We start from the raw sequence: 10,305 nt of genomic DNA on the forward strand, positions 1-10,305 counted from the left end.
AATTTTTGTTTGGTGGTGTGTCATGAGATTTTTCTAATATAAAATATGTGCATTTACTCAATACCGGCTGGGAAACACTGCGTTATTGTACTGTATTTACATGTGACTTTACCCACAGTGCAACAGCCTTGTGTTCAGTATAACAAATGAAAAGAGCCATTCACACATGCTAAAGACAAAAAGTCTTTATGACATTACAGACCGCTCATTGTTTGACAGTTCATCTATTGTGACTTGACAGAATGTCCATTTGTTTGTTTGTATGACAGTTAATCTTAAAATAAGGCACATTATGTCACTTAGTAATATATGTGACATTGTACCCCAATGCGAAATGCATAAATCTAATGTTCCGCCTTTATCATTTGTTGAATATCACTGAGGAGGCCCCATGTGTAACGACTGAGTCCGACCCATGTATTGCCTCTTTTCTACTAAACCAGTAATGCCATTTTGAAGGAGCCAAACCTGCCTACAGAACAGTACAGTACAGTACGTCCATGAGCATGTCCACTTTGCTAGTGCAAGCAGCCATTTGAGGGGGCGCTGGACCTTGCGCAAAAGCCAGGAAAGGTAGGAGATATGTTGACGGGGTCACAGATCACTTCCGTTAGCTCTCCTCACCTGACGACAACCCGTCTATCTCATCATCATCACCGCCAATGGCCATCCAAAAGGCTTTTGCTACCTGGAATGCAGGTTTAGACGTATACTTGTGATTAATATAGGTTATTAAAGTCCCCTCCAAAAGTATTGGAACGGCAAGGTCAATTCCTTTGTTTTTGTTGTATACAGAAGACATTTGGGTTTCAGATCAAAAGGTGAATACGAAACAAAAGTTCTGAATTCCAGCTTTCATTTCATGGCATTTACATCTAGATGTGTTAACGCAGGACAGAGCACCTTTTGTTTGAAGCCTCCCACTTTTCAAGTATTCAAAGCAAAAGTATTCAAACAGACATTATTAAATTAACTTAGTGAATAACATTTAATATATGGTGACATAACCCTTATTGCAATAACTGCATCAAGCCTGCAACCCATTGACTTCACCAAACTGTTGCATTCTTCATTTGAAATGCTTTTCCAGGCCTTTGCTGCAGCCTCTTTCAGTTCTTGTTTGTTTCTGGGGGTTTCTCCCTTCAGTCTCCTCTTCGGGAGGTAAAATGCATGCTCTATTGTGTTAAGGTCGGGTGATTGACTTGACCAGACCTCCCCCCCCCCCCCCCCCCCCCCCCGATGAAGTCTTTTGTAGTGTTGGCAGTGTGTTCTGGGTCGTTGTCTTGTTGCATGATGAAGCTTCTCCTGATGAGTTTGGATGCATTTTTCTGTAAATTGCCAGACAAAATGATTTGGTAGACTTCAGAATTCATCCTGCTGCTGCCATCATGTGTTACATCAACAATAAAGACGAGTGAGGCCGTTCCAGAAGCAGCCATGCAAGCCCAAGTCATGACAGCTTGTGTGTTTTGGCTGACAAGCAGATCCTTTTTTTCCCTACATACTTTGGCCTTTCCATCACTTTGGGAGAGATTAATCTTTTTCTCATCAGTCCATAAACCTTTGTTCCAAAACTTTTGTGGCTCATCTCTGTACTTTGCAAAATCCAACCTGGCCTTCCGATTCTTTTTGCTGATGAGTGGTTTGCATCTTGTGATATGGCCTGTATATTTCTTCTCTCAGTCTTCTTCAAACAGTGATACCTTCACCCCTGCACTGTGGAGGTTGGCAGTGATGTCACTGACTGTTGTCTTTGGGTGTTTCTTCACAGTTCTCACAATGTTTCTGTCAACTGCTGTTGATACCCTTGGCCAATTGGTTCGATGTCTCTTGCTCAGTTCACCAGTAGTTTCTCTCTTTTTCAGGACATTCCAAATTGTTGTATTGGCTATGCCCAATGTTTGTGCAATAGCTCTGATAGATTTTCCCTCTTCTCTCAGCTGCAAAATGGCTTGCTTTTCTCCCATAGACAGCTCTCTGGTCTTCATGTTTGCTGAATGGCAAATGCAGTTTTCACAGGTGAAACCCAAAGCCAAAAACAAGCACTAATGTTTAAGCAATCAATCTAAAAGGCAATAACACCTGAGAAACTTGAAACACCCATCAGTCACATGTTCCAATACCTTCGCTCATTTGAAAAGTGGGTGGTTTCAAACAAAAGGTGCTCTGTCCTGAGTTAACACATCTAGGTGTAAATACATTGAAATAAAAGTTGGAATTCTGAACTTTTGTCTCACATTCATATTTTGATCTGAAACCCAATGTCTTCAGTATACAACAAAAACAAAGGAATTTACCTTGCTGTTCCAGTACTTTTGGAGGGGACTTTATGTGACTCTTATGCCTAGATCAGATTACAGGATTTTAGGCCCGATATTGGCCCGATTAGCTATCACGGGCGATTTCTCAGATCAGACCCAACATATTTTGTTTACGTACAACTGTTAGTGCTAGCACTAGCTTGCTAGGAAATAAAGACCCATTCCAAAAATTTGAAATCTGCATCTTCATACAGCTCCTCAGCAAAAGGAATCATTAAGTCCTCTTAAAACATTCTGGTAGACTGTTGCGGTGACCTTGGATTTAAGAAAGTAGAGTTTACCAACACCTGCACTGGACATTGCACCCCAAATCATGACTGACTGTGAATATTTCACACTGGACCTTAAGCAGCTCGGGTTCTGTTTTTCACCAGTCTTCCTCCAAACCTTTGGACCTTGATTCCCGAATGAAAGGCAGACTTTACTTTACCTTGGACCACTGGCCATCAGTCCAGTCCTTCTTCTCCTTGGACCATTTGAGACGCTTCCTATGTTGGCTCAGGCTCAGAAGTGGCTTGAGCCGAGGAACCTGACAGTTGTAGCCCATCTTCTGGGTGAGTCTGAATGTGGTGGTTTGTGAAGCTGTGACTCCCGCCTCATTCCACTCTTTCTGGATCTCTGCTAGATTCTTGACTTTTCTGTTTGATAATCTGCTGAAGCCCACGGTCATCTCTTTTGCTGGTGCATCTTCTCCTGCCACATTTTGTCCTTCCACTGGACTTTCCATTGATATGCTTGGACACAACACTCTGTGAACAGCCAGCCTCCTTAGCTATGAACCTTTGTGGCTTACCCATCCAATGGAGGGTATCAATGATGGTCTTCTGGCCAGTTGTCAAGTCTGCAGTCTTCCCCATATTGAACCCAACTGAGACAATTGAACCAAACTGAAGCAATTTAATGACACCTGGGGAAACCTGTGCAGGTGCTTTGAGTTTAGTAGATGATTAGTGTCTTGACACTCAGTTTAAAACATTTATGGCCTGCAAAAATTTGGGCTAATTTCTTCACAGTATTCAAATTTTTTTAATTCCTCATTTCATGGGTTTTTTGAGCTAGAAGCCCAAATTATGTACAAATAAACAAATAAATACTTGAAATTGTTTAAATTGTGTGTCCTGAATCTATAATCTACAACCCAATGAAGTTGGGACATTGTGTTAAACATAAATAAAAACAGCCCATGTGGTGATATCCTTTACACATTGATGTCAGTTTTTGATGCAGTGCCACCTCAGGGATCGAAGGTCACGGGCATTCAATGTTGGTTTTCGGCCTTGCCACTTACATGCAGTGATTTCTCCAGATTCTCTGAACCTTTTGATGGTATTATGGACCGCAGATGATGAAATCCCTAAATTCCTTGCAATTGTACGTTGAGGAACATTGTCCTTAAACTGTTAGACTATTTTCCCACACACTTGTTCACAAAGAGGTGAACCTCACCCCATATGTGCTTGTGAATGGCTGAGCAATTCAGGGAAGCTTCTTTTATACTCAATCATGGCACCCACCTGATCCCAATTAGCCTGTTCACCTGTGGGATGTTCCAAACAGGTGTTTGATGATCATTTTTCAACTTTCTCAGTCTTTTTTGCCACCTGTCCCAGGTTTTTTGGAATGTGTTGCAGCCATAAAATTCTAAGTTAATGATTATTTGCTAAAAACAATAAAGTTTATCAGTTTGAACATTAAATATCTTGTCTTTGTAGTGTATTCAATTAAATATAGGATGAACATGATTTTCAAATCATTGTATTCTGTTTTTATTTGTTTAACACAACGTCCCAACTTCATTGGAATTTCAATGGAATTATGTAAATAAACTTTTCCATTATATTCTAATTTGTTGGAAAGGGTCTGTATAACGCTTTGTTGCCTGCTTGCAAGCCGTATTGTATTAAAAATATGTGAACATACCTCAAGCAATCCTTGAATGAACATCCTCTCCCGAGCACCGGTGACAACCACCACAGGTTTTCCCTCATTTTGTCAACCGCCCCCCCTGCCCCAACAATACATTGGCGCAATCCATTGTTGTTGCCATGATAACGGGTGTACCCGGTCACGTTAACAGTGTCTGATTTGACAAGATAAAGCCCAGTGATCGTAAAAGACGGGATACCGTGGTATCGGAATACATCTAGTGTAGTGTTGCCACTGTCTGACTGAGATACGGTAAGATTTTATGGAAGTAGTAGGACATAGCGCAATCGTGAAAGACCAGAATTGTCTTGTAGTCTGATCTAGGCATTACTGTAGGTCAAGCAATTGTTTACCTTCTCTGCATGAACTTTTCTCTGTTCGTGAGGTAATGACGAAGCTTTGTCTGCGAGTTGTCAGTGGAAAAGACATACTATTATCATATTTGATACTTTACACAGATAAAGTCCCTTAAAGTTGAAAATGCGTTTTGATTAATTTACCTTTCATTTCTTTTAATTTGGTGAAGAGGCGTTCAAAGTTATCCATGTCTGCATCTCCAGCTGTGAGATTCGCCAGCTCCTGAATGTCCAAATTTGTCATTGCATCTGAAAAGATCGAGTTTGAAAATATATACAGTACAGTACTGAGCAAACCTTTTAGGCCTCCATTACATTTGTTGTTCTCTTCCGTTTGTGTTCAAATATACATTGCTTAAAGCGTTAACACCACCACATCGATGCTCTCTGTTAGCCCGTCTATGGCATTTCCCATTATGTGTTAGCATTAAGCTAGCAGACTTGAAGGCAAAGGTTATTTCAAATACACGTATTTATCTTGTATGTTTAGTTTGACAGTAAACCTTAAGAGTGGGCATTAAACAGCTTGAATCCTCTCTTTTCAATATTTGTTCACTATTCCAAACTACTGCTTGTTGTGAAGTGAGTTGAGTTTACTGCCACCATACAGCACTCGTGTCTCAAATTTCTGCACACAAGTAAAAACTTGTATCTCTCAGAAGTCAGAAATTGGGTCACTTGTATCTCAAGGCACAACTGTACATTACTCTATAATACAGGTGTCAAACTCAAGGCCTGGGGGCCACATCTGGCAGGCTACTTCCTTTTATGCAGCCCGCGAAAGCATATAATTTACATCAACTTCCATGGTTCTTGCTAGATTTGTACAAAAATTTCAAATCATCATATGTAATAAATAACGCTGGGGTATTGTAAGCATTTCTTGGTCAACAAAGCCCTTTTTACAGTAACTTGAACAATTGAATATACTATTATCCTTGACTTCAGAATTCAAATTTAGTTATCCAGCTATTTGTTTTGTATACTTTATGTAATACTATATAATGAGGAGATGAAACATTTTAGTACTGTGTAGTTTGTCAAAACAGCCCTCCGAGAGAAACCATACCAACGTGGCAAAAATGATTTTGACACCCCTGCTGTATAAGCAGGTTTATTCTCACCATTATTTTTCTTCTTCCTAGTCTCATGCACCATCCCACTACTGAGGGACATTCGTTTTCTATTTTTTGTCCTATTTACTGTTTTACAATGTCAAAACAAATGCTGTGAAAAGGGTTCTGTATGAAAAACAAAGCGAGTGGTGGCCTAAAACATTTGCACAGTACTCTATATAATTTTCTCTATTCATAATATTCAGTATGTATTCAAACGTAATATCCATTCTAAACATCCGTTTTCTCACCAACAACTGTGTTCTCTTGTGAGCTGGCTCTCTCTGTACGACGAGCCACTTCGTTAGCAAGTGTGCCCTCTGCTGGCAGACTAGAAGACTAACAGAAATATAAAGAAATCGTTTCAAACTTTAGAAAAACAATGTGAGAAAAATCGAAGTAAGCCAAGGTGGCACTGACTTGCGGATCCTGACAGCTGCGAGGGTTGTTGTGTCGAGCAGCCACCAAACTACTCATTAGTCCAAAGCTCTGACTGTTCCCTGTTATGAGACAGGAAAAGAACAGTATTATATACTTTACAGGCAAATAAATAGAAAAGACATTGGGATAGTTATGTGTATCTGACCATCTTTCATCTCCACGCTGGTCCACACATTAGCATTGAGAGCCTGGACAATTCTTTTTACTCCTGTGGATTCTGGAAAGTCATCTGAAAAAAAGACAAATGGCAAACACTCTACAGTCACAAAATTAGAGACAACTGTATGAAGGAGAGTCAATTCAAGAGCTCTAGCAACAATTTTTCATTACAAAGGCAATAATGCTCATTGCTCAGTTTTGGAGACTGTCGTAAAATGGATATAGAGAGGGAAATAACTAATTTATGACCCTTGAAATGTGCTACACAAATGCAAGTTTTTATTAGAACGGTAAAATGTAATATATGAATATACAGGTGTTAAGATATTACGTGATAAAATCAGTCTAACAGACGAAGAGTAACTGCGTGATAGACTGGTAAACCATTAAATACAGGTGCATCTCAAGAGATTGTAATATCATGAAAAACCTGTTCAATTCAAAAAGTGAAACTTGTTTAGCTAGGGGGTTCGCAATGTCGATGAAATGAGGATTTACACAATAATGTTGAGTAATTTTTTTTATCGTTTCAGACATGAGTGTCAAACTGGTAGTCCTTCGTATTAAGTACCTAAGAAGCTGCTCTCACTTTCAAAAAGGTGAGTCACCGTAGTCTAGACTGTATTTGATTGCGTTAATCACTGGAAAAATACTGTGCTTTTCTTTAAAAAAAACAAGCACGTTTCTATGTGGCCTAAAACTTTTGAACAGCAGTGTATATTCACTACAGTTAAATACTTCATGATTTTATTCACAACTAATGCGAACCCCATATTCACCAGCTCAAGAAATTAGATTAGATTAGAAACATTCAAACGGATTTTCAATGTGAAAATCAGAAAAGAATTGGCCTCCTGTAAAGTATTTCTATGCATGTTTATTTAACCTGTACGACTTTCACTTTCTAAACTTAAGTACGGTAATAAAAAAAATTAAAAGGCTGTTCTACAATTTAAAAAAAATTAATTTATTTGGATGCACCTGTACATATGGTATATGGACACTGAGCCTCATTCACTAACAAATGCGTAGAGATGTTCTCACTGTGCGCACAAGTTGAGTGTATACATAAAATCACCGTCGGATTCATGACACGTGCATACCGGCCAATTTTCTTTGTTTTGAAAAACTTTAATAACTTTCTTAATCTTTATCCTAGTTTTAAAAGATTGGCATCATCAGAAAGCATGCTAATCACAGAAACCCGACAACATATAGTAATATTATTAATAATTAATGTATAATTAATTAATTCTGAAGATAAAGAATGGGACAAAAAAAGTTAAAAGCTGAGAATGAACAAACACTGCATTCATTGTAAAAATTCATAGTAGTAAGGAACAAATATACCACAGTAAAGAAGCATTCATGGTTGATAAAATTCATATTACCGTTGGAGGCGACAGAAAATATGAGACATGCCGATCAGAGGTACGTCATGCACCACGCCAGCAACGTGTGTGCGAATCGATCAATTTACATCAAATTTTCACATGCAGAATCACAGAAAAATATATAAATCAGATTATCGTAGGGATTAAAAAGAATACCGAAGCCTTGAAAAAACTAGGAAATGTGAGTGGTCCGATCGATCACGTTTCCTGCTCGTTGAGTGACAATGTCGGACTGCACGCAGACAGGTGTAGCGGGGGACACATAAAAGGGTAAAAGTGATGAGAAGTGTCCTTTTCATTGTTATTTAGGACAGTCAACTCATTAGTAAATTCCTGGTTTGAGTTATTATCGTTAAAGTTCTTATTTTCATAAATAACTAGTTCCAATACATTGTGCATCTTGGGGAAAAGATGTGTTTGATGTTTTTTTTTTTAAAGCTGTTCATTATTTGTGCGTACGCATGGTCTGGGGATGTTCTAATTTTGAGTATACACAAATTGTACATGTATTGAATAAAATTAGATCATGCAGGTAGAAAATTGATGTCTGAAGTCCCTCACCATCTTCATCAGGCAACTCCTGAGGATTGAGCTCCACCAGCTCAAAGCTGTGAGACAAACACCACTGCTGTGCTTCAAGCCTGGTAACACCTTGAAATTAAATCCAGTTAAACAAGCCATATAATCTCATATGGTATGCAGTAACAAGTTCAGAGTGCAGCAATATGGAGAAAACATACCATCTTCACAAACTCTATCACACACTAGAATGAGCACCTCTGGAGCAATGTCTTCCACCACTGATATCCACGAATGGAGCTTTTCCAGACCATCTTTCTGCATAACATACATTACAACACATTTTAACATATCAGTGGTTAAACCGTTCTGAATTCCAGTATACAATATCATAAAGTTCCATACCTTTGTACTATCAAAATAAGCAATGAAAGCTTGCATGGACTGTGCAATCTCTGACGACATTTGAAAAGTGCTGGGTACAACACATAGCCTGACATCTGCTGTATAATACTTGTTGTTGATGGTCCAAGGATACCACACGACTGATTGTTCTCTTTTGGTCGCTTCTGGCAACGTCTTCGAACCGAGAATTTCTGTGACACATATACGTACAAAAAAAAAAAAAAAGTCTCCTAAATCACGCGTACAACAAACCTGAGTGTCTATTTGACGAAGCTGCTTCGACTTTAACACGACTAGCTCCAAATTACACCACTTTAATACCTTTACATCTCTATGTACAAGTTCAAAATGTGTAATATTTGTGCAATATTTGCAAATGCCCGAGAAACCGAACGTAAACTTATTCCCTAGCATTAGCATGTTTGACATCATATCTACAATTCTAAAGGTAACAGTATTAGCAACACTTACGTGTTATCATTTCTTCCTCTTTAACAGTGCTGTCACTGCTAGTGACAACTACACACGGGACAGTCATTGTTGCGTCCTCAGAATCGGACATTTTCATAGAAATGATACAGCTAAGCTTCGATAGAGGCTAGCGTCGAGTGACGTAGGTGGTGGGGGATGTCGATGAACTTTCAACTCTGACGAAGTCTTCCGGTTCAATGTTAATGAAACTCGTCTTTGGATCTTAGTAATGAATAATTTTAGAAATATATTGTATAACAATTCAACATATTGTTAATGTTGTCAAGAGTCCTCTAATATGTGCTGCATTTATTTAGCCATTGTTCCCGAAATGTTTTTTTTAAATAGAAACAAATAACCATTCACACTCACATTCACAGCTACGGGCAATTTGGAGTCTTCAATCAACCTACCATGCATGATTTTGGGGATGTGGGAGGAAACCGGATTGCCTGGAGAAAATCCACGCAGGCACGGCGAGAACATGCAAACTCCACACAGGCGGGGCTGGGATTTGAACCCAGGTCCTCAGAACTGTGAGGCAGACGTGCTAACCAGTTTTTCACCGAGCTGCCTAATTGTTTCTTTTCCATTCATTTTCTATAGAGTTTGTCCTCATTAGGGTCACTTGTGAGATGGAGCTTATCCGAGCTGATTTAGGGGGAGAGACGGGGTACACCATGGGCTAGTCACCAGCCTGTACATGCTGCACTTTTCAAATAAATACTGTCAAAGTTTGCCTCTTGACTTCAATCATTCAGAGCAGTATAATAAGTATAATTCAATCATGAGTAAGCACCTACTTTTCCCATGTTATTGTTTTCTTTAAATATTTCCTAACCTTTCTCATGTCAGCACAAGACCACGTTTTTAATCTGCTTGCTTTCAAATATCAATCACCCAAAAAAACATTCTTATTATGCATGCACTATGAGGATCCTTTTAGGTGTGTGCAAGAGAGCAAGCGAAGTATCAACTATAAATGTAGGTTAATGTAAGATGAATGTAGGTTAATGCACCAAGCATCCATAGAGGCTGGTCTTGCACTCAATATCATTTCTGTGCATCTTAATACACGAATGAAATAGATAAAACAGTGGATATTCCTTCCAACCATTCTATGTACTGCTTATCCTCATTCGGGTCACGGGTATGCTGGAGTCTATGTCAACAGACTTTGGGCGAGGCGAGCCAGGGT

General features: G+C 39.0%; 1 protein-coding gene across 1 annotated transcript; it reads right to left on the bottom strand.

Moving 5' to 3' along the window:
• Window positions 1–170: 170 nt before the first annotated feature.
• On the bottom strand, window positions 171–9,295 carry aagab (alpha and gamma adaptin binding protein). Its single transcript, XM_061774550.1, has 10 exons — window positions 9,108–9,295; window positions 8,637–8,827; window positions 8,453–8,549; window positions 8,274–8,363; window positions 6,305–6,388; window positions 6,139–6,218; window positions 5,970–6,057; window positions 4,748–4,852; window positions 4,601–4,650; window positions 171–688 (listed from the first exon to the last, which is right to left on the bottom strand). Exons 1-10 carry the CDS (start codon window positions 9,202–9,204, stop codon window positions 611–613), a joined length of 960 nt encoding a protein of 319 aa, XP_061630534.1. The 5' UTR covers window positions 9,205–9,295; the 3' UTR covers window positions 171–610.
• Window positions 9,296–10,305: the final 1,010 nt, after the last annotated feature.

This window comes from Phyllopteryx taeniolatus, chromosome 5 (genome assembly GCF_024500385.1).
Source record: "Phyllopteryx taeniolatus isolate TA_2022b chromosome 5, UOR_Ptae_1.2, whole genome shotgun sequence".
In the NCBI taxonomy this organism is placed as follows: Eukaryota; Metazoa; Chordata; class Actinopteri; order Syngnathiformes; family Syngnathidae; genus Phyllopteryx; species Phyllopteryx taeniolatus.

What these genes read in the sequence shown, in the direction of transcription:
- aagab (XM_061774550.1), bottom strand. Translation starts at nt 9,204, where the DNA reads ATGAAAATGTCCGATTCTGAGGACGCAACAATGACTGTCCCGTGTGTA. An exon ending in GCAGCTGTCAGGATCCGCAA is followed by an intron (nt 6,058 to 6,138) that starts GTCAGTGCCACC and finishes TATTTCTGTTAG; the next exon opens with TCTTCTAGTCTGCCAGCAGA. An exon ending in ACAAGAGAACACAGTTGTTG is followed by an intron (nt 4,853 to 5,969) that starts GTGAGAAAACGG and finishes CGATCTTTTCAG; the next exon opens with ATGCAATGACAAATTTGGAC.